Source organism: Giraffa tippelskirchi, chromosome 12 (assembly GCF_054371585.1).
Source record: "Giraffa tippelskirchi isolate mGirTip1 chromosome 12, T2T-mGirTip1v1.2.pri, whole genome shotgun sequence".
Taxonomy (NCBI): domain Eukaryota; kingdom Metazoa; phylum Chordata; class Mammalia; order Artiodactyla; family Giraffidae; genus Giraffa; species Giraffa tippelskirchi.
In genome coordinates, this window is record NC_137286.1 from 34,290,525 (window position 1) to 34,313,779 (window position 23,255).

The 23,255-nt window shown below is 45.4% G+C and overlaps 1 protein-coding gene across 7 annotated transcripts; it reads right to left on the bottom strand.

The window, feature by feature from the left end:
• Positions 1 to 1,824: 1,824 nt before the first annotated feature.
• On the bottom strand, positions 1,825 to 19,952 carry SNUPN (snurportin 1). Of its 7 annotated transcripts, none has more exons than XM_081551721.1 (10): positions 19,825 to 19,952; positions 17,649 to 17,690; positions 16,986 to 17,148; positions 14,984 to 15,131; positions 10,045 to 10,149; positions 9,719 to 9,812; positions 8,475 to 8,572; positions 5,702 to 5,776; positions 4,102 to 4,182; positions 1,825 to 2,411 (listed from the first exon to the last, which is right to left on the bottom strand). In XM_081551721.1, exons 3-10 carry the CDS (start codon positions 17,141 to 17,143, stop codon positions 2,088 to 2,090), a joined length of 1,083 nt encoding a protein of 360 aa, XP_081407847.1. In that variant the 5' UTR covers positions 17,144 to 17,148; positions 17,649 to 17,690; positions 19,825 to 19,952; the 3' UTR covers positions 1,825 to 2,087. The 7 variants fall into 7 exon arrangements, with proteins under 7 accessions (XP_081407847.1, XP_081407849.1, XP_081407848.1 ...); XM_081551723.1 differs by having other exon boundaries at positions 19,641 to 19,952; XM_081551722.1 differs by having other exon boundaries at positions 19,366 to 19,952.
• Between the last annotated feature and the right edge of the window lie 3,303 nt (positions 19,953 to 23,255).

Sequence of the window (23,255 nt, forward strand, 5' to 3'; positions counted from 1 at the left end):
TCTTCTACAATCTAAGTTTTGAGTTAACATTAAAATAACTAATATCCAATCACAGATACCGACAACACAACCGTCTTTGAAATGGGTGGCAGGAGGAGAGTTCATAACTCACAGAGAAATATGACCAGGGGACACGTTCTATTCAGTGATTGATAAATCATACTGGCTCATTTAAAAATATGAGGGCACACCCCTGAGAAACATCCTTCAAGGTACCATTCAACAGTATCAAGTTGTACATGGTGATAAGTTTGGCTGATATGTTCTTTGATTCATGCATCTGTCCCCAGAGAGCATTCTTTGAGGGAAGTAGTCCTTCCAGACCTGATTATTTTTGGGCAAAGCTGGTCAAGTCTCTACTGATACTAGCATGCACAGCTCCTGAAATGATACAGTTGGCTGCTGAGAGCACAAACTAGAGCATTCAGAATATCATTAAAGAGACTAAACCTCTAAGCAACCTACAACATGCTTTTTGGCAAGAGGAACACGATGTTCCTATTACAGAATTGACCTAAATTCAGGAAACAGCTTACTGATGTAGGCATGCTTAAACCTGCGGCCAGCTGGGTCATTATTGGGTAGGGAAGGGGGTTTCTTCTTTCTCCAATTTTACAGTGTCAGCCTGAGCAGCCCTCTTAAGAGCCCAGCACTGAGGCTAGTTCCAGTGGGGTGCTGAATTTGTGTAATTAGGCTCTGCTTAACCACAGCTTCTGCCTGGATCCATTCCCAGAATTGATCAATACAAAGAAACAACTGCATGTCAGACAAGATCTGACCTGGATCCCTCTGAAATTTTCTCCGCAGGATACTAGTACACTGGAGTGGAATAGGGAGGACCTTTTGTCTACTAAGAGAAGTCCTAAAAAAGTGGAAAGCAGTATGGGGAGCAGATTGAGGCCACGGGAAATGGGACACATTTCCTGAACAAAGAGCAGAAACTAACTGGTTGGTGTTAGAGGCCACCTTCCACCCCCACAGCTGCCACAGAGCTCTCATCCACAAATCTGAGTGGATCCTGCCTGCTCAAAGCACTTCATCAGCTCCCTTTCATCCATGATATAAAATACAAAACCTCTGTATAACACACCTTATACACACAGGCCACTTACGGTCAGGCCCGTCTCTTTCCAGCCTCCTTTTCCACAGCCTCCCAGCCCCACTTTATCCTCAAGCCATGCTGAACCAACTTCAGGCCCCAGAGCAAGTCCTGCTCAGCTCTGGAGGGGTGCAACTGCAAACTCCTGCTTCTGCGAGAAACTCTCCCCTCCTCATCCACAGAGCACATTTCTGCCCCTCCTCTGAGTCTCAGCCCAGCTCTGAAACCTCCCTCTGCTCCTCCCAGTCTCCCCTGCCCCCCTTTCTGCACTAAAGCCATCATCCCACCATCTAGATGCTGGTGGGTTTATTTCCTCACTGGATCCTGAGCTCAAGGGCAGGAATGAAATCCTGTTCCACACCATAACCCACTCTACACCTCCAGACCTAGCACAAGGCTTATTTTCTGGAAGATGTTCAAATGTTGGTGGAAGCAGTGAATGAACTCTATTTGCATTTTATCTCTGGCTGTGTCGAAACCAGAGAAAATCACACTTGTCTTCTCAGAAGAGGGAACATATTCAAATACCAAGAACTGCAGTTCCTGGTAAGACCTTTTAGAAAATGACGTTACCAACAGCAGCAACTAGAAACTCAGCAGAATGCTGAAGTGCTAAACAGAGTGAGATGGGCCAACACTTGAACAGTCACGGTTTAGGTAGCCTGAAGGAGTGGAGGTGGGGGAGATTCCTGACGGTCTAAAGTTTAAGAACCACAAACAACTTCTTAAGAATGACACATATTTACATTGTGGATCTGTGATACATTTTCACAGGAGTTGCTGCTCAAATCCAAAGACCACACAATGTGGGAATCTCCCTCTACTGTTAAAGCCAGCATCTCAGATAGGAGACAAGCTCTTTCTAGCTGGAATGGCTTTGGAAGGTCTCCCCTAAAATGAAGTCACTTTGTTCTTGTCAGTGTCCACCTCCCCAGCTTTCCTCTGAGACCAACCACCATCCTGTGACTCCCAGAGGAGGCTGCCCTGCCTAGTTCTCCATGAGGCTCTCCGGGTGGTTGGGGCTCTGGGGAGGGCTCTTCAGCTTGGGGGTAGACAGGTGCTCCAACTCATAGTGTCCATTCTCAGAGGCCCTGGGTGTGAGCTTCTCGGTTATGCCCTCCTTCTGGGTCTTCTTGTGCTCGATAATCTGCTGGAGCTGGTAGCCAGCATATTCTGGCTTGGTGGTCAGTGGGCCGGCTGGCACAGCTATGCCAAGAACATCTGACACCATGTAGGGGCGCAGCCAGCCCACCAGAGGAGTGCTTCCGGGGCTGTAGTGGGTCTGCCTGTGGTAGAAGAGAAGCCCATCCACCTACAAGAGAGGAAACCTTTGATGAGAAGGGATTCTGGGGCCCATGTCTCTAGGAGAGCTATGTACACTGCGGCAGTTCCTATGGTCCAGTTCTTTTTTCCTGGGTCACTGCCAGATGAAAGAGAGTCCTCGTTTCTCACACATGCATTTCTCTAAATGAAGAAATGGCCTAGAAAACGAAATTTTAGTATATAAAAACATACAAAGTACTTTCCCGTTTATAGGGTGCTTTCCTATCCACTATTTCATCCTCTTGAAGTATGTGTTAGTCACTCAGTTGTGTCTGACTCTTTGCGACCCTATGGACTATAGCCCACCAGGCTCCTCTGTCCATGGAATGTTCCAGGCAAGAATACTGGAATGGGTAGCCATTCCCTTCTCCAAGGGATCTTCCAGACCCAGGGATGGAATCTGTCTCCTGCAATGCAGGCAGATTCTTTACCATCTGAGCCACCAGGGAAGCCCCATTTCACTCTCTTACCCACCATGAAAGTGTCTGAGAGCTGGGGCTGCTCCAGCTCTGGGAGTTCTGGGGCCTCCCCCAAACACACTGAGAATGAAGTAGAAATCCACCTTGAGCCCAGGTCTTCTCTCCTCTGATTCCATGTACTTCCTACCACCTGGAGGTCCCAGTAGTGGGGGATGTGCTCCACACAGGGAACAAAGCAGGGAAACTGTACAAGCCCCTCCAAGATGCCGCACTGCTGAGTGCAAGGGAAGCAGCTGGTCAAGCAGCCAGCATTTCTGGCTGCCTGAACCTCCCCCTAAATTGTTTGAGAGCTACGTTCTGGGAAACTCAGTTTTTCTCAACGGGAAGACCTCCCACAGTCCCATATTTTCTTTTCTGTGATTCAGTGACTCATCTCTAAAAAGCATTTATTGTCACTAGGGCATAAGGGTTATAAATAAAGATGGTGTTCTTACCACCTTCTTAATCGACTCCCAGAAATGAAAGCAGCTCAGCCTTTGCTATTTCCTTATTCGGGAAGCTGTGATCCTTTTAGCAAAATTATATTCAGTTCAAGCAAATACTTGTGGGTGACTAGGCAGAATTTTAAAGGGTACGATGGGCAAAGGAAGTCTGTGTAGAGGGTACTGGCACATTCTGAGGAGGAAAAAAGGCTGCCCGGGGCTGAGCAGACCCTGGGGACCTGAGACTTTGAGTTGAGCACTAAAACCCGGGAAGTCCTGGGCAACCTGAGACAAGTTAGTCACTCTGCTGCCCTGCAACTACTCATGCTCAGCACGCACTGCCATCCCTGGGGACCATCTGCTGGTCGGAGGAAGGAAGGATTAGGAGTTCAAAGCCCTGCAGTCTGTCGGCCACAGAAGTGCCTTTACATCATAATCAGCCGTGGCAGTCAAACATGGGGCTGATTCTCACGCTTGCAGCACACAGAGGACACAAGGAGCCAGGAATGGAACCCTCACCTCTCTCTGGGCCTCAGTTTCTCCATCTGTAAAATGAGGGCATGAGATGAGCTTTCTTTTCAGGGCCCCTTCAGCTCTGGGCTTCTGACTTATCTGACTCTGAAGGGTCATGAGCACATCCTTTCCCGAGAGTCAGCTTTCAGCCCTTTTTCTGATACTTTGACACAGCAAAGTCAGAGGCACTCTTAAGACTCCATGTAGCTGAGTTTCCCTGTGTCCCACAATCACATCAGAGCAATAAAGACAATGGTTTTGTTACCTCAAAAGGGAAGTCCATAGATAGCACCTTACACAGGCTCTCAGGGGTACAAGGGAAATTCTTCAGTCCCACAAATTTAAACTGAAACATAAATAAGAACAAATAATTAGTATATGTTACAAACAATACTGGTTCCAGCAGTTGAAGAGCTAACAACGTATCAAAGAAGAAAATTTTCAATCTCACCCTAACCACCCCCCTCTACCTATCCTCTGAATTACTAGGCATAGAATTCTCAACCTTGTTTTTTACAGGAGAACCATCTGGGAAACTCTTAAAAATTACTGATGCCCAGGCCTCACCCTGGAATTCTGACTGAACTGCTCCGGGGTGGGACCCAAGCATTTTTGTTTTTTAAGCTCTCCAGTCGATTTTAACATACAGTCAAGACTGTGAACCATTACCCTGTACTAGGTGTGGGGATTCTGTTATTCTCCCAACCCTATGACAGCTGTCCCAAACGGAGGGCTGGTGAAATGCCATAACAGCAAAAATTTTTATACTAAAGCAACATAACAAAGTGATGAGGATTATGACAACCTCTCAGTCAGACTGCTTGGGTCTGAACTGCACCTCTGTCAATCATTTAATCTCCATATGCCTCCATTTTCCTGTCTATAAAAAGGGATAATAAAAGCATCTACTGTATAGGGTTGTCATGCAGAGTCAGTGAGATAGTACATGTAGAGCACACGGAACAGCATCTCAGAGGAAGCAGCACCCATGTTCTTCCTGGACCTTATTGATAACATCACTGGAAGTACTGGCTCCATTTACTGTCCTGTAACTGGTTATCCAGTTGCCTTTAAAAATGCTGTAAGCAACCCAAGCAAATGCCAGTCTATAGACCTTAACGAATAAAATGCAATGAAAATAGCTATTCTGTGTTTAATCACTGAGCAAATAGCAAAGACACTTGGGCTATCATCCTGGACCGTGGGACCTTGGGGAAGGCAGCACCCTCTCTCTGAGCCTGCATCCTCATCTATAAAAAGAGGGAACTCACTAGGTGAGGTCACTCTTAGCTCAGATACAAAAGCAGGGGTTCTCAAAGTGTGGCCCATGGACCAGCAGTATCAGTTTCACTGGGGAACTTGTTAGAAATGCAAACTCTCAGGCTTTACCCCAGACCTACTGAATCAGAAACTCTGGGGGTGAAGCCCAGGAGCTTGAATTTAAACAAGCCTCCAGTGGTATGGATGCAAGCCACAGTTTGAGAACCACCGTACTAGCATTCTAAATAGCATTATTAATAAAAGAAATTATTAGCATTCAACCACTATTTATTGAGTGCTCACCCTAAGTATATGCTAGAAAGACTTGCACATTTACATCATTTGGTTCACAGAACAGCTCTGTAAGGTAGGTGTTATTAACCCTATTAAACAGATGAAGAAATTAAAGCCAAGTGAAGATATTAACTTAACCAAGTAAGTGTTAGAAGCCAGAACTGGAATCTGGATAACTATTAAGTCCATACTTTTCCCACTATGCCATGCTGCCTCAAAAAGAAAAAAAAAAAAAAATTTTATCCATAATGATTGAATTCAGACAATAGAGCAATCCAAACTGATCCCCAGAAAGAACTTGCAGGCCTTACTGGATTGAGCTTGGTTTTCTCTCCCAGTCCTTCTTCTGGCAACTTTGAATGCATCCAGTAGAATCGGAAATCAGTCTGCCAAAGAGACAGGGAAAGATGAAATAAGGCTCACTGTTTCATGAACAAAATATTGTTTTATGAACAAAAACACCCCATTTTAAAAAGCTGCTTGATGGTCAAAAGGCACAAATGTCCAGTTATAAGATACATAAGTACTAGACATTGAAAGTACAACAGGATGACCATGGTTAACTTTGTTATCTGATATATGTGATAGCTGTTGTGAGTTGTTGATCCTAAGAGTTCTCATGGCAAGGAAAAAAAAACTATTTTTTTCTTTTTTTTTGGTATCTATATGAGATAATGGGTGTTAACTTACTGTCCTATATGTAAGTCAAATCATTGTGCTGTACACTTTGAACTTACACAGTGCTGTATGTCAGTTATACTTCAATAAAATTGTGAAAAAAACAGTCACCTGATTGATGAAAACCTAAGCCCTCTTCTCATTACCTTCAGTTCTGTTAAAACACTGCTCTAAGGTCAGGAAGATGTCATAAAATCTTTGGATATATTTTTCTTAAACCCAATAGGATTATTAATAGTAGTAATGCCAACATTTATCACTGAAGGCCTACTATGTCTCAGGCTCCATGCTAAGGACCTTATGCATATAATCGTATTAATCATCAACCATCCTCTCCAAATTGTATTATTACTATCTCCATTTTACAGGTGAGGACTCAGGCTCAGAGAGATTACGTCACTCACCCAGGTGCACACAGCATTACCACAGGACCAGGACTCTACAACTCCAAAGCACATTGTGTTAACTTTTGTCTTACTTTACCTGAGGATTAGAAACTACTTCGTAGTTGTAACTTCTCATAAACTACTACTTCTGATACATACCCTTCTGTTGATATTTAGGGGCTTTTCTTTTTCTTTTCAAATTTCCAAAACCAAAAAAAAACAAAAACAAAAACCCAGTCTTTTTTCTTTATATTATCAAAATATAGGTGGCTTTAGTTACCAAATTTGTAGGTTGTGAATGTATGTTATAAAACATCCTTCAACGGAATTAAAGAAAAACAGGTTCTGGATTGAATTTGTGAATTCTGAGTTTGGGGCTTGGCTCTGCATTTGGGCAAGGTACTTAACATCTGCGGCTCTCAGCTTCCATATCTAAACAATCAGGAGTAAAAACAATAGTACATACTTGTCTTTTAAAGTTGCTGTAAGAGATTCAGTGAGATCATGCTCACAAAGTGCTTAGCGAAGCAGGTCTTGGTTATTATTTTTTGAATTTAGATGCATGTTAAAATTCTGAACTACCACCAACTGGCATGATTTGCAAACCTAGGTTGGGGTAATGGCTATGGAAAGAAGTAGCCTATGGTGATAATCTGTGATTCGCATGCTTGGGCCTCTGTGAGGATCACTTGGAGGCTTCTTAAAACATAAGCCCCAATCCCATAATTTCTGATTCAACAAGTTGAAGAATTTGCATTTTGAACAACCTTCTGAGGCCACACATTGAGAACTACAATGATAAAATATTAACAATTGAGAGGGAGCATTAAAAACCCACTACTATCGGAGAAGGCAATGGCACCCCACTCCAGTACACTTGCCTGGAAAATCCCATGGACGGAGGAGCCTAGTAGGCTGCAGTCTATGGGGTCGCTAGGGGTCGGACACGACTGAGCGGCTTCACTTTCACTTTTCACTTTCATGCATTGGAGAAGGAAATGGCAGCCCACTCCAGTATTCTTGCCTGGAGAATCCCAGGGACGGGGGAGCCCGGTGGGCTGCCGTCTATGGGGTTGCACAGAGTCGGACACGACTGAAGCGACTTAGCAGTAGCAGCATAAAACTGGACAGAGCTTCCCAGGTGGCTCAGTGGTAAAGAAGCCACCTGCCAATACAGGAGATGTGGGTACGATCCCTGAGTTGGGAACGTCCCCTGGAGTAGGAAATGGCAACTCACTCCAGTGTGCTTGCCTGGAAAATTCCAAAGGAGCCTGGTGGGCTACAGTCCATGGGGTTGCAAAGAGTTGGACATGACTTGGTGACTAAACAACAACAAATAAAACCGGGACAAGGATGGGGGCGCACAGGAGCAGAGATGGACCCTGTGGGGTGACCTGGCCTCTCTTGATGACTGCTTGTCACTCGTAAGTATCACCAATCTGAGAAAAATGTTGTGGGAAGGTGAAACTTGAGGGGAGAATGTTGGGGGGGGGCATTTCCTCACTTGGAAAATCTGCTTCCAGAGCTAGCCCCTCAGGGATTCATGCCCTTATAGTCATACTAAGGAGGCCTTGACATTCAGGGTCAGGATGTGGCTGGTAAGGAGTGGAGGTGGCAGAAGTCTATTTGATGGTGCTTAACATTCCACCTTCTCTTCCTGGTGCCGCCTGCACTAGGCAGCATGCCCTCTACCCGCAGTCTTCTCTGCCAGCAAGCCTCCCACACCCTGGAGAGAGGGCAGGGCTACAGCTTCCACGAAGTCCCAGCCTATCCCCCCACTCTGTTTCTCTTTCCTCCCCTCAAGAACGGCTATGCTTCCCTTAGTTCCTCCTACCTCTTTTTAGAAATGAAGCTAATTTAAACACACTCAAAGATGCAAGGAACATTAGATGATGTTCTTGATATACCACATCCTGTAAACACCAAGAAGCTGGTCACGGACTAAACCCACATGCTGAGCCACTTTCCTGGGAAGAGAGGAGAAAGCAGGAGAAGACATGAGGAGAGCATCAGTCCTTACCTGGCAGTCATAAAACGGGTGTCCCCGCCAGCACATCACGTCCAGAACGTAGTAGGTCTGGTTCACCTCACTGTAAATGCAGTCCAGAATGGTGTAGTCTGTGGGCAGAAAGTCAGTACAGGGTTCCCATCAGGGCTCCCTCCACCATAATCTAGGGAGCCCCATCTTCGGGTCTTGGGAACTGCATCCAACAACCCTCAGTGATCACAGGAAGCACCAGCACTAAGGGACAAAGTTCTTCACAGCCTTTTCTGGCTGCCTGGTACAGCCCAACGGTGGCCTTAGGTGTGACAGCATAAGAGGGGTCAAGGCTGTGCCACATGTGAACTCTGAACCTTTAGATAAGGTTTAAGGGAAGCTCAAGTTTGAAGGCAAGTAACCTTCCATTTGAGTTGACAATTACTTTTGATTTCCTACCATAGGCACTGTGTCCTGTGGGGAGTATTAACTGTAAATCATCCCTGCCTTTAGGGAAGTTACAATCCAGCTGAGGGGATTAAGGTGATTGAAGAGGAAAAAACCAAGAGCTGCAATGTATAGCACCAACTAAGGGAAATGAGAGTTCCAGGAAAGGGGCCTGGAACAGCAGGAAATGCTTCACGAACAGATAGGATATGAACAGTCTGGTGGGATCAGAGGACTAAAATAACAGGGCGGAGGGCAGGGGAGAGCCCATTTCAGGCCCGAGTGAAAAAAAACAACGGAGGGATCTGGGCTTAGGACAGAGGACAGCAGGAAGCACCAAGGGAGCCTGAGCCGGTAGAGACAAGAGAACTGTGTAGGCCCAGCTCTACCAACTCCTGGCTGAATGACTGCGGGCAAGTTATTTAACCTTTAGTCTCCTCGGCTGGGCCCAGGTGGGAGGGAGAAGCTAAGGTGAGGACAAAGATAAAGGAGAAAAGGGAATTTGGCAGGAGCCCCAGCAACAGCTTACTGTATGTTACACTTGGTCTTCTGAGGGACCTTTCCCCAGAAAACAGCACCTGTCACCTTGTGACCGAAGTCCATGGGAAAGGTGCACCGACTTTAATTCAGGGGGTTAATTCAGCAGGCCTGACAAGGGGCAACTATTCTGCAGCTGAGGAGGCCTGACCTTGAAGGAGAGCCCAGTGGGCAGGACAGTATCTTTGTGCAGTTCCAAAGGTGTCCTTTCAAAGTGGGTCTTTAAAACAACTAAGCAAGTAACCAAGCACTGTCTCTTACTGATTATAAAACTTAATAAACAGACAACTTTATGTAGGCACCTTTTGCTGTTGAGTTTCGCCTGTTGCCTCCTGGCAGAAGGGAAGAAAACCTGTTGACACAGTAGCCGCTCTTGGTGTAGGCCCTGGTAGAGCCCTGTGGGGAAAGAAAGTCACATCAGGCATCAGGGTCTCCTCCCCCTTTTGCTTTCACATTCTGCACGGGTGCCATCAGCCCAAGGATGGCTCTCACCAAATCCCTCCCACAGGAAAGTGTTTCAATCCCTGGCAAGCACAGCTGCCTGACAGATAAGGAACACAGAGTGTGCAGAGAATCCCTCAAGTTGCAGGCCGGGCATGCTGGCACAGGCGTGGGAGCGGCTACTCACCTGGGAAGCCACGATAAGGGCTCTTTTTCCAACAGGGCACACGACCACAATCCATTCCTGCCCCAAATCTGAAGGGACGTCAATTAACCACTCTGAGAGCATTAACTAGGAACACAAAAAATGGTGTTAAAAGTGAACAAGGCTGATGATCCAAGTAGAGAATGGACTTGTGGACAGAACGGGGAAAGGTGAAGATGGCATGAATTGAGAGACAGCACTGACATATATACATTATCACGTGTAAAACAGATAGCTGGTGAGAGGCTGCTATTAATATTTAACACAGGGAGCCCAACCTGGTGCTCTGTGATGATCTAAAGGCGTGGAATGGGGGTAGGAGGGAGGCTCAAGAGGGAGGGAATATAAATATATATATATATAATGATGATGATTCAAGTTGTTGTATGGCATAAACCAACACAACATTGTAAAGCAATTTTCCACAAATTAAAAAACAAACAAACAAAAAACAGTCAATAGGGCTGTGCTGCTCCTGTGTTTACAATGACAAAGAATTTATGTCCTGGGACTTCTCTGGTGGTTCAGTGGCTAAGACTTCTCCTTCCCAATGCAGGAGGTTCAGGTTCAATCTGGTTAGGGAAGATCCCACAAGTTGCAACTAAAGATCTTGCCTGCCACAACTAAGAACTCAATGCAGCAAATAAACAAATAATAAAAAGAAAAGAAATATATATATATATATGTATATATATATATGTGTGTGTATATATATATATATATGGCTTCCCTGGTGGCTCAGATGGTAAAGAATCTGCTGCAAGGCAAGAGACCCAGGTTCAAATCCTGGGTCAGAAAGAAACCCTGGAACAGGAAATGGCAACCTGCTCCAGTGTTCTTGCCTGGAGAATTCCACTGACAGAGGAGCCTGGCGGGCTACAGTCCATGGGGTTGCAAAGAGTCGGACATGAGTGAGTGACTAACACTTTCACTTCATGCATATATTATAATGAAAATACATGTAAAAGAATGAGAACAGAAAACAGTGACAGTGGGACCTCCACCTCACTAGCTCTTAGTAATCAACTCCTCTCCTGTTCACCCTGAACTTCAACTTCTCACCTTCATTATCTGCATCCATATACACTCTTACTACCTCACCTCCTATACTGGAGGATGCGACCCTCTTTCTTTCCTTATTTTGTCCACCCACCTACCTTTATCACACCATTATGTTCTAGGGGTTATACCTCAGAGATGAATAAAATCCTTTACCTTGAGATGCTCTAAACTAGATCAAGTCCCAAACTACTGACCCAAATACTACACGAAAAGATGTTAGGAAATCTACCTTAAAAAAGAAAAAAAAAGGCTGTGGCAAAAGGAATTTGAAAAGATCTGCTCTTCCACTCACCACTGGTGCCTCCCGTCTATACCAAGACTTTGGCCTATCAGGTAATCCCTCTCACTGAATCTATCTCTCTCCCATCTCTCCTTCCCCGTAGGCCACAAAATACACAACCCCTAATCCTCAAGTCCAAGGCAAAAATGAAACCTTTATACTCTACATTTCTATTAAGCTCTTCCACTTTCTCTTTCTTTAACTATTAATACTTCATATTTCCTGCTGCTGCCTTCCTACCCACTCTGACACCATCAGTCCAGATTTGCTACCTCACATCCCTGCCTGACCTCCCTGCAGCCGAGCATCTCTATTCCCTCATCTCCCCCTCCTTCCTCCACTCCTGGTGTAATGCTGCCAGTCATATTCTCCTCCTAGACACATGCTCCCTTGGCTCTGTGACACACCACTTTTCTGTTTTTCCTCCAAACAGTCCTCCACACACTCCCCCAAAACATGTAAATAATCTTTAGGGGCTGTTTTAGGTCCCCCTTTTCTTTTCTCTTACATGCTGTCCCCTGTTGGGGTGGACCTCATCTACTTCTGTAGCTTTACTTGTCATTCCAAAGAAGATGCCTCCTAATTCTCTTCTTCTTCATCTCCAGACTTCTTTCCTTTGCTCCAATTTTGTATTTCCAGCTGTCCACTTGTTATCTCTTTCTCTGCTGGTCCTCTCTGTACCTTAAACCCAGCATATCCAAAACAGAATTCACTGCCTTCTATACCCCAAGTACTTCCCATCCCTGAAACACTCATCCTTCCCCTTCTGCATTCTGTGCCCTATTAATAATGTCATCACCTCCTTCTGTGTTATTCAATTTTAAACCCAAGGCATAATCAACAATCCCTTAAACAACAGTAGTAATACAACATCAAAAGCACAAATGACGAACCAAAAGATAAATTAAGACTACAAAAAAAAAATTAAGACTACATAAAGCTGTAAAACTTCTGTGCTGCCAAAAATATCATTAAGAAAGTGAAGACAAACCACATAATGGAAAATATTTGCAAATCATGTATCTCATAGAGAACTTATAAAGGACTCTTACAACTCAATAACAGAAGACAAATAACTACACTTTTATATGGGCAAAGAATTTGAACAGACATTTCTCTAAAGATACTGGCTAATAAACACATGAAAAGAAGCTCAACATCATTAGTCACTGCTGCTGCTGCTGCTGCTAAGTCGCTTCAGTCGTGTCCGACTCTGTGCGACCCCATAGACGGCAGCCCACCAGGCTCCACCGTCCCTGGGATTCTCCAGGCAGGAATACTGGAGTGGGTTGCCATTTCCTTCTCCAGTGCATGAAAGGGAAAAGTGAAAGTGAAGTCGCTCAGTCGTATCTGACTCCTAGCGACCCCATGGACTGTAGCCTACTAGGGAAATGCAAATTAAAACTATGGAATAGCACTTCACACCCACTAGGATGGCTATACTCAAAATGCTGGACCATAACAAGTATTGGCAAATATGCGGAGAAACGAACTCTCACACATCATTGGTGTGAATGTAAAATGGTACAGTTGCTTTGGAAAACAGGCTGGCAGTTCCTCAAAAGGCTAAACACAGAGTTATCATAGGGCCTAGTAACTCCACTCCCAGGTATATATCCAAGAGAAATGAGAACATATGTCCTCACAAAAACATGGTAAACAAATATTCATAGCAGCAATATTCATAATAGCCCCAAAGTGGAACAACTCAAATGGCTATCAACTGATGGATGGATAAACAAATGTGGTGTATCTACACAACAGAATATTACTTGAAAAGGAATGAAGTTCTAACACATGCTACAACATAAATGAATCCTTTTGCTAAATGAAAAAAGCCAGACACACTTTCACTGCTCTCAGTAAACTCACCATCAGCTCTTTTAGCAAACCTAGCTCCCTACCACAGTCTCTCTCTGCCAGGCCTTTCTACACACTGATGTGGGAGTCATCCCATGAAGTCCCACCTCTGCCCCTGGCTCAAAACTTCTCAGTGGTTCCTCAGGCTAGGCCAGAGTCTAAATCCCTGTACACATTTCTGCTCTATACCTCCCCCAACCCTATGTTGCTCCATCCGCACACACCCTCTGTACATCCCTCCTGAACACATCATATGTTCCTCTCCCACCTCTGGGCTCTTGTGAAGTTGCTCAGTTGTGTCCGACTCTTTGCAACCCCATGGACTGTAGCCTACCAGGTTCCTCTGTCCATGGGATTTTCCAGGAGTGGGTTGCCATTTCCTTCTCCAGGAAATCTTCCCGACCCAGGGATCTAACCTGGGTCTCTCGCATTGTAGGCAGACACTTTACCATCTGAGCCACCAGGGAAGTCAGAGTCTGGGCTCTTGCTCAGCCTTATTCTACTGCCTGAAATGCCCTGAAATGCTCTGTACCTCTGCCTGTCCTACCCACGATTCAAAGCTGTCTTCTCTTTCATTAACCTTTTCCTGATTTCAAAACCCAGCTTCCTTCCCTGCTGGAAGTTAGTATCACTTTCTTACTGAAAAAAACATACTCTACACTTACTCTAGGAGTGCACGGGCTATTTCCAGCTCATGTCTCCTTTCTGAGCATAGCCTAGCTTAACAAAGAACAGGGCCTTCAATAATGTTTGCTGGGCACTTCCCCAGTGGTCCAGTGGTTAAGACTCCATGCTTCCACTGTACAGGTTTGATCCCTGGTCAGGGAACTAAGATTCCACATGCACAAGGCTTGCTCAACAGAACTCAACTGTACTTTGTCACAGAAGATGTCGTCTGTGCTATATTTTGAGGCAGAGAAACAGGATGGGAGTATGTGCACCCAGGAACCATATTCTAAAAGTAGGAGAGGATGCCGAGGTGACAAGACACTTGGGTTACAGAGAGAAGTATGCAATAGCAGGGTAGACCCCTGGCCCCACTCAGATACGTGCCCTACCTCTAGAATACCTGGGTTGCCTAGAGCACTAGACAGTCTCCATGCCTGCCTCCCCCATGGCACCACAAGCCACAACGGTTTCTTCTCTAGAATCAGCAGGGCACTGAGTGAAGTTTGCTATAGTGGTCTGTTGTCTCATATAGTGGTCTGTTACAGTGGTCTCAACCTCAGCTGGCTAGCCTGGGGGTGCTGGGCAGTTCCCAGTGTTCAACCTCCAACCACCTGAATGTAAAGATCCAAGACTGGCATATTAGTCCATCACTTGAGAAAGATTACTAACCTGGGAGGTGGGGTGGGGCACAGTGCTGGGCTGGGCAGGCCTAATCCAAAACCGCTGTATAATGACCAGTAAAGCAGGACAAGAACGGAAACAACTGGCATATCAATAGCTCAGGGGTTTTTGGCAGCAGGTCAGAAGCCTTTGCTAACAGCATGGGGTGATGATTCTGAAACCCACTATCCAGACTCCATCAGCGACACCCATCAGCACACAGAGCTGTAAGCCATCTCTTCATCTCAGAAATGTTATGTACATCAGCACTTTCAAAGCAGTTCCTATTCTTCCTATCTCATTCCTCTCTGTTCATGGTAAGTAAAGAGCTCTGACTGCACAGTAAATGGAGCGGGACCAGCTACACCTAATCTTCTCTGGACCACTCACTTGATTAGCATATCGTTTTGGTAACTTCTTGCCAGTGTCAATGTCCATTTCCTCATCATCTTTCTTTTCTTCTTCTTCTTCACTCTCCATCCCCGTCCAGTCATCTTCAGCCAGTCTTCTGGCATGGTTCACATAATCCAGCCGCTTTCTGGGGGAAAAAAAAAGACATAAGGCCAGGTCTTTATGTCTCACAGGAAGACACCCTACAATGTGACAGATGTAATTCAAAAGTCTCTAAATTCAGGACCAATTTGGAAATTGTGGGAGTAAGAGATGATAGAATTTCCTTTGTAAGCCTTAACTAGTGACCACCTCCTCACAGATCCTAAATAGGAAACCCAGTTTAAGCACACTCGGCTTTCTTCAGAGTTTCCTAGGAACAAGCAAAGTACAATATTTAAAGGAATTCTCAAGTTTTGCTAGTGGCTGATCCCATTCCCTCCCACTCCACCCTAGACGCCCATCTCCATGCAGGTGAGAGCTGACGCTTCTCTGCCTGGCAGACATCAGTCTGAAGGCTCTCAGGGACTGCAAGGAGGAAACACTGGGATGCAGTGAGAAGCCTTAGACAGGGACAGCTTCTGGGGCTTTCTGAGGAACAGCAATGCATCTCTCCTAATTTTCAAAGACCACTTAGAAAAGCTAAGGAAATCTAATAATAATGTATCAACATTTATTCATCAGCTATAACAAGGCAATGGCACCCCACTCCAGTACTCTTGCCTGGAAAATCCCATGGACGGAGGAGCCTGGTAGGCTACAGTCCATGGGGTCGCTAAGAGTCGGACATGACTGAGAGACTTCACTTTCACTTTTCCCTTTCATGCACTGGAGAAGGAACTGGCAACCCACTCCAGTATTCTTGCCTGGAGAATCCCAGGGACGGTGGAGCCTGGTGGGCTGCCGTCTATGGGGTCGCACAGAGTCGGACACAACTGAAGCGACTTAGCAGCAGCAGTAACAAGTATACTATAAGATGTGGGGAATTCCCTGGCAGTCCAGGGGTTAGGACTCAGCATGTTCACTGCTGTGGGCCTGGGTTCGATCCCTGATCAGGGAACTAAGACCCTGCAAGCCGCTCAGCGTGACCAAAAAAAAGAGTGAGAGAGAGAAAGGAACTTGATGTCTAGAAGACAGAGTTTTCACCATGTACTCTTTTATGTATTGTGAATTTTGAACCATATGAATGTATTATCTGTTCCAAACTAATTAATCGCAATTAATTAACTGTGGAGGTTGTGGGGAAGGAAAGATCTGAGAATGTAATCTGCAAGCAACCCAGAAGCCACAGGGAACCATCTCTGCTACACACATCTAGTGATGAAGCAGTGGGCAAAATGGAGACTGCATCGAAACTGCAGCTGTTGGCAGTTTCTCCTAATACTTAATTCTTTACCCAGAAGAGGCCTGTGTTACACTGAGAATAAAAGGACAGGCCTCGCCTTCAGAGCAGCCCAGCCTCAAACACTCGCTATCCTATAAACTCTCTTTCCCTGTTTGCTCATCTTGGCACTGAGACTGAAGTGTATGGAAGACATTTCCTCAGACTCCCTGTGGAATTATTTGTCTGGAACTCCCAAGGGCTCCACAGAAACATCTGGGCTGAGGGAAGACAGGAAGCCCACACCAAAGCCAGAAGTCAGAGTGCAGGAGAAGCCACACAGGGAATGTGGGGAATGGAAGTCTGGGCGTGACTTTCATAAGTCCATAAACTGCAAAGCTCAGTACTGCTGCCAGGGAAAAAGAAAAGAAAAAGTTAACCAGATCGTTGAGCTTTTGCTTTCAAACTTCAGTCCCTCCCTACTTCCTCATCTTTTCCCAAGCTCTGAATGTCAAGGATGTCTACCTCTGCTGGGATTTATCCCTCCTGACCTTGTGAGCAAGAACAATCTACAAAGGGTCCACTTTGAAGGGGGTTCTGTAGAGACAAGCCCGGAGCCTCCCGTGTGGTTCACAGCTGTCAGCCTACAGAGAGAAGCTAAGGAGTTAAAACATCTCTTACAATTTCTGCAGTTCCAGTAACTGGCGCCGCCGCTCACTCTGCTCCAAGGAACTGTACTTGGACTTGTACTGGGATAGGCGGGGGTGGGGGGCGGCTGTGCTGTTCAGATCTTGAGACACAGAAAAGCTACCAGCCAGGGCTTGACTCAGCTCTTCCATCTTCCCTACAAAGGAAAACATAAGAAAATGGTTCATTCATTTTGTATCACCTCCTGGGTACAGGCAATTATGATGTAACATGATGGCTACATTCCTAAGAAACCTCACTTAATCCAAAATCACAATTATTTCCATGGGGAAAAAAAGGAAATTAAAGGGTGAGTTACATATAAGCAAAAACTTTTTTCCTCACAGATATTTTAATAATGATCATCTTGATAGTTCTCAGTGTATAAGCTTCAACATCAATCACTAAGCAAATCTACCTGGTAACTGAATCTAATTTTTGCTCTTTGTCATCATTCACCAGGGATCTTGCCACTAATTCCTTCTTACTATCATTGACATTCAGTGATGTGATCAAGTATCTAGTATTTTCCTGAATAGTTCTAAAAATCTGTTTTTCGATAACTAATGTAATTGTCTTTTTAAGACAATTTTTTAAAAAGTAACTTCAGATGCAAGTTTGATGGGCTGTTTAGTTTTCTAATAAATGCCAACTCACATCAAGAAAATCGAGCTCCAGGAGAAGTGCTGGTTCTGAAGCCTTGAGGGGGAAGACAAGGAGCCAAAAACCCAAACCCGGCAGTTACTTTCTTGGTCTGTAGTTTGTTTTGTATGTTTGTTTGGGGTAGGCAGAAGCAAGGTTTCAAGGCCACATAGGGAGGACTCACTTGGAAAAGAACTAGAATAGGGAAGGCTGCCTCCCAGTTCAGTTAAAACCAGCTGCCCTAAGAGTGTAAAGGACTGACCTGTAGCACACTAGGGAGACCGAGAGTAAGTATATGTCACACTAGAGACAGATTACCAAGGGCAACCCTAAAGAATGGGAGTGGAAAGAGACGATTTCACACTTCACTTACCCTTCCCTGAATGAAAGCATGGGGCAGTACAGAAGCTTGTTGCTGTTTAGTCGCTCAGTCAAATCTGACTCTTTGCAACGCTATGGACTGTATGTAGCCCGCTAGGCTCCTCTGTCCACAGGATTTCCCAGGCAAGAATACTGGAGTGGGTTGCCACTTCCTGCTCCAGGGGATCTTCCCCACCCAGGGATGGAACCCGAGTCTCCTGCTTGGCAGGTGTATTATTTATTATTGAGCCACCAGAGAAGCCCTGCACAGGTGCTTACCCAAGGATTAAATGTGTGCCTCAGGGAATTCCCTGGTAGTCCAAAGGTTAGGACTCTGTGCTTTCCCTGTGTTCAATCCCTGGTCTGGGAACTAAGATCCCACAAGCTGCCACGGCCAGGAAAAAAAAAAGTGTGCCTCAGACTGTAAGAAAACAGGAATATTTGGGAGAAATTTGACTCACACAGCTGGGCTGGCCCAACCCTTCAAGTTCTAGTATAAACCAGAGGGCACCACTAGTGCTTAATTCTACCCCAGGCCAGGTCCAGTACTCTCAGCATCAAAACCAACAAGTTCATTTCAGAGCCTCCATAGTTAAAAATACAACTCTATGGGACTCTACTTAGCAACGAGTTATTTTCCATTGCACACTTGAACTCGGATTTTATTTCTTAATTTACAGCATTAGGTTTGTTTTCTTTTTAATGCCTGCATAGGGCTTGTGGGATCTTAGTTCCTTAACCAGGGATGGAACCCCACCGTGAAAGCACCAAGTCCTAACCACTGGACAGCCAGGGAATTCCCTAGTTTTTTTTCTAATTTGAAAGGACCTTTTGTGTGTGTGTGGTTAAAAACACATGACATAAAGTTTACCACCTAATCATTAAGTGTACAATCCAGTTGTGTTAATTACATTCACTGTTGTGCAAGCAATTTCCAGAACTCTCTACTCTTGCAAAATGGAACCTTTATACCCACTAAACATGAATGGGAAAAAAAAAAAAAAACAAACTTAAAGTTTATCAGTATGGATTTGAGGCATGTCTTCACATTATGTTATGCAATTGGGGGTGGCCATTCATAGTTGAGGCTAGGTGGTAAGTACTTAGAATTCTAAATTGTATGCTATTTTCTGTATTTTTCTACACTTTTGTGTAAATCTGAACACTTTCATAATAAAATTTTTTAAATATCATGTCTTCGGTTTACCGAAGTTATGACCAAATCCAAAATACATTTATTAGGTCTCATTATGCCTTATCGTGGTGTGGGCTAATGCTCTGCCAAGAACTATAAAATTCTTAAAATTGATGCTTCGTATACAGGGGCGGGTCCCCCCCCGCCCCGCCCCGCCCCGCCCCCGCTCCCCTGTACCACGCTTTATGGCTGTCCTTGGCTAGCTCCTGCTCTTTCAACCCACTCTTCGGATGGAGATGACTCAAGGGTTCTGACTTGGCGGTCTCATCCTCCACCTGCATTCATCCTCTAACTCTCAATTTCCGACCAGCCTAGGCCTCTCCTCCGAGCTCCAGACCCCGCGTGTTCCCCGCCACGGCGGCTTCCTTCTTTCCCTCCCCCTCCGGGGACCCCCGCGTCGAATTCCCCAGCCCAGGATTTGGGCTTCCTCGGCGTCTCCACTGGGCCTCTACCTGCTCCACTCGACAGACCTCCCCGCCACATCCCCGTACTGTTTTTCTCTATGGACCGAGTGCATCACTCGTCCCTCTCCCACAAAAGTATCCCTGAGGGGTCCTGGCTCGACAGCCGGGAACTTGAGAGTGGAAGCCCGCCCAAGGACAGGCCCCGGCCTCGCTCGGCCCCTCCAGATCATGCCTCGAGAGGTCGTGAGCGTGGAGCCGGCCCGAGGGAGTCACGGCCGGGAGCCTAGGGACAATTCCGGAGCCGGCGAAGCCCAGGCTCGAACTCAAGACTCACCAGGCCGAGGTGACGATTCCACGCGCAGCCTCCACCACCGCCGGGCCGACCAATCAGCTGCCGTGAGAGAGCCGGCCCCGCCCCCTTGGCCACTGCCGGGCCCACCCACCTCGCGCGGGTAGTTTCCGGCTCCTCCCACCGTTGCGAACGCTGGGAGTTGCTCGGCGATTCGGTCACGGGTTTGCGGTTACTTCCGTCCTTAACGGCCGGGTATTTTCCAGTGCGCCCGCATTTGGGTTCCGCCTTCTGCTTTTGTGTTGCGACCCGCCTGCAAGGTGACTTGGCTGCGCCGAGGCCTCACTTTTTGGCACAAGCTGCTCCAGGTTACTTTGGCCAACAGCAGGAACTCCGATCTCGTGGCCGGGCATTCAAGTTCCTCCAGCGCCTGCGTCCTGTCGCCTCCCCAGATCCGCACAGTCCTTAAGGGTCCAGCTGCAGTCCGCTCCCACTCCCGTGTCCATGCTTATACAAGCAGTGCAAGTTGCCCTGAATGACTGCCTCCTCCCCACCTAACCCGCGGACCCCAAAGTCCCAGTTAGTCGTCCCCTCCCCATTTCCTCCTTAGAACTAACTGGAAACAAACCTTGATTACAGCCCGTTAGTCGGCTGTGAGCTTGGCAATGGTAGGGACCTGGTTTGATTTCTGCCTCCGGCAAACGGCAAGGTACTGGTGAAGAGATGATTGAATTGGTGCTAAGGGTAGAGGGAAGCAGCTGAGGTTTAGGAAGTTAATCAAACTAGACAGCGGCCTTTGTGAACTAGGACCGAGGAGATACAAAATAGAAATGCTAATAGTCATTTATTGAATACTTACGTTGAGGCGGATACCATGTTTGACATGCATTATCTTATTTAATCTTACAGTAACACAAGGAACTAGAGACTGAAGCACAGAGGGGTTAAGTAACTTCGCCGAAGTCACACAGCTTTTGAGCCAAATATTTAAGTTTGTGGCATGGTTGTTTTACAGGGAAGTTGAATATTACTATACTACAAAAACAGTGTTGGCACATTTTGAGTCCAAGGAATGCCAAGGTGTGGATTTGTTGCATTTTTTATATACATGATTCCATCCGTTTGGAGGTCAGATTGATGGAAGGGCAGAGGGGTCCTGGAAGACCAATTTTTAAAAAAAAAAATTCATAATTTATATAGGTGAGCTTTAACTTGTAATGATTAGGCTGTGCACTAGGTTATTTGGTTCATCGGCAGATAAAAGCTGATTTATGAGACTGACTTTGACACCAGGATATTAAGTATTTTGTGTCTTAGAACCACCATTCTCTACCCACCACCACGGAGGTCACAGAAAATAAAAGCCCTATACATTGGAGGAAAATAGACTGACATGGACAAATTCACACACAGAGGTCCAGGAGAAAGGCTCCAGTCCATAATTCACACCAGCTGAATAACTTCCCATGTCACTGAAGAAAGCAAACTAAATGGCACTCAGCCCAGGGGCTCATCTGGGGCCAGTTTACCATAAGGGGAACTATGCTCTACCTGCAACAATGATACCGTAACAGTAGCCTCTTGCACTCCACAAGGTTGGCTACATACACCTGTATTTAATGTCTTTAAACCAATTTACTTTTTAGAAAAGCCTAGTACTTTTATTGTGCCCATCTTTGCATGAAATATTCCCTTGGTATCTCTAATTTTCTTGAAGAGATCTCTAGTCTTTCCCATTCTGTTGTTTTCCTCTATTTCTTTGCATTGGTCACTGAGGAAGACTTTCTTATCTCTCCTTGCTATTCTTTGGAATTCTTCATTCAAATGGGTATATCTTTCCTTTTCTCTTTAGCCTTTAACTTCTTTTTTCAGCTATTTGTAAGCCCTCCTTAGACAAACCATTTTGCCTTTTTGCATTTCTTTTCCTTGGGGATGGTCTTGATCACTGCCTCCTGTACAATGTTACAAACCTCCATCCATAGTTCTTCCGGCACTCTATCAATAAAGGACAAATGGTATGGACCTAACAGAAGCAGAAGATATTAAAAAGAGGTGGCAAGAATACACAGAAGAACTATACAAAAAAGATCTTCATGACCCAGATAACCATGATGGAGTGATCACTCACCTAGAGCCAGACATCCTGGAATGCAAAGTCAGGTGGGCCTTAGGAAGCATCACTATGAACAAAGCTAGTGGAGGTGATGGAATTCCAGTTGAGCTATTTCAAATCCTAAAAGATGATGCTGTGAAAGTGCTGCACTCAATATGCCAGAAATTTGGAAAACTCAGCAGTGGCCACAGGACTGGAAAAGGTCAGTTCTCATTACAATCCCAAAGAAAGGCAATGCCAAAGAATGTTCAAACTACCGCACAGTTGCACTCATCTCACATGCTAGCAAAGTAATGCTCAAAATTCTCCAAGCCAGGCTTTAGCAATACATGAACCAGATGTTCAAGCTTGATTTAGAAAGGCAAAGGAACCAGAGATCAAATTTCTAACATCCGTTAAATCATCAAAAAAGAGAGTTCCAGAAAAACATCTATTTCTGCTTTATTGACTATGCCAAAGCCTTTGATTGTGTGGATCACAATAAACTGTGGAAAATTCTTCAAGAGATAGGAATACTAGACCACCTTACCTGCCTCCTGAGAAGTCTGTATGCAGGTCAGGAAGCAACAGAACTGGACATGGAACAACAGACTGGTTCCAAATTTGGAAAGGAGTATGTAAAGGCTGTATATTGTCACCCTGCTTATTTAACTTAAATGCAGAGTACATCATGCGAAATGCCGGACTGGATGAAGCACAAGCTGGAATCAAGATTGCTGGGAGAAATATCAATAACCTCAGATATGCAGATGACACCACCCTTATGGCAGAAAGTGAAGAGGAACTAAAGAGCCTCTTGATGAAAGTGAAAGAGGAGAGTGAAAAAGTTGGCTTAAAGCTCAACATTCAGAAAACTAAGATCATGGCATCTGGTCCCATCACTTCATGGCAAATAGATGGAGAAACAATGGAAACAGTGAGAGACTTTATTTTTGGGGGCTGCAAAATCACTACAGGTGGTAACTGCAGCCATGAAATTAAAAGACGCTTGCTCCTTGGAAGAAAAGCTATAACCAACCTGGACAGCATATTAAAAAGCAGAGACATTACTTTGTCAACAAAGGTCTGTCTAAAGCTATGGTTTTTCCAGTAATCATGTATGGGTGTGAGAGTTGGACTATGAAGAAAGCCAAGCGCCAAGCCAAGCCAAGAACTGATGCTTTTGAACTGTGGTGTTGGAGAAGACTCTTGAGAGTCCCTTGGACTGCAAAGAGTTCCAGCCAGTCAATCCTAAAGGAAATCAGTCCTGAATATTCATTGG

Coding starts and splice junctions, on each gene's coding strand:
- SNUPN (XM_081551718.1), bottom strand. CDS start 19,671: ATGTGGCGGGGAGGTCTGTCGAGTGGAGCAG. Junction 5,777..8,474: donor ACCCGTTTTATGACTGCCAG/GTAAGGACTGAT, acceptor TCTCTTTGGCAG/ACTGATTTCCGATTCTACTG. Junction 4,183..5,701: donor AGAAAACCAAGCTCAATCCA/GTAAGGCCTGCA, acceptor TTTATGTTTCAG/TTTAAATTTGTGGGACTGAA.